At 41.9% G+C, this 606-nt stretch overlaps 1 protein-coding gene across 1 annotated transcript in view; it reads right to left on the reverse strand.

The window, feature by feature from the left end:
• Positions 1-606, reverse strand: part of TAB2 (TGF-beta activated kinase 1/MAP3K7 binding protein 2) — an 18,506-nt gene that overhangs the window by 12,920 nt on the left and 4,980 nt on the right. The window contains 2 exon segments of the mRNA XM_009076769.1: positions 1-2; positions 5-239. The exon segment at positions 1-2 is cut by the window's left edge and continues 1,258 nt beyond it. Coding sequence (XP_009075017.1) covers positions 1-2; positions 5-239 — 237 coding nt within the window.

Here is a 606-nt window from a genome sequence, read left to right on the forward strand (position 1 = left end):
GTTTGAAGGTGTCCATCACTAACACTGTGAGCTAGAGTCCTACTTCCATTCATTCTACTTCCTTCTCTTCCATGGTGATAGACATTCTGTGACTGCAAATCCAAATTAAGAGATGTCATGTGATTTCGTAGTCCAGGAATTCCAGAATCATCCGAAAAACTTAGGTCTCCTTCACCGTAGAGATACTTCGTGCTCTCCTGAGAGAGAACTGCACAACAGGCATCCAAATTATTGTTATTCTATAAAAAGACAGATGAAAGTTTGACATTACTGACAAAATACTGTCACAGCTAGGTATAAATCCAATCATAAGTGAAAAATTAACAACATAGCATCAAACAAAGCTTTAGGTGTCTGGCTAGCATAGCTGCTGTACACGCTCACGGACTTGCATGTGAAGCTTACTATTCTGAGAACAGCGACTCAGCCACTGGCACCAAGGGCAGCATTGCTGCTGAAGCAATGACAGGGAGATCCTGGACCATGGCAAACTAACACTACACAGTATGATACACCTTGGATGAATAGTTTTCCTGTTCCTTCTCAATTTCAGAACCATCTGAAATTGACCAAACCTCTGGCTTGAGGGAGAAAATGACAGCAGGA

Source organism: Acanthisitta chloris, unplaced genomic scaffold (assembly GCF_000695815.1).
Source record: "Acanthisitta chloris isolate BGI_N310 unplaced genomic scaffold, ASM69581v1 scaffold32266, whole genome shotgun sequence".
Lineage (NCBI taxonomy): Eukaryota > Metazoa > Chordata > Aves > Passeriformes > Acanthisittidae > Acanthisitta > Acanthisitta chloris.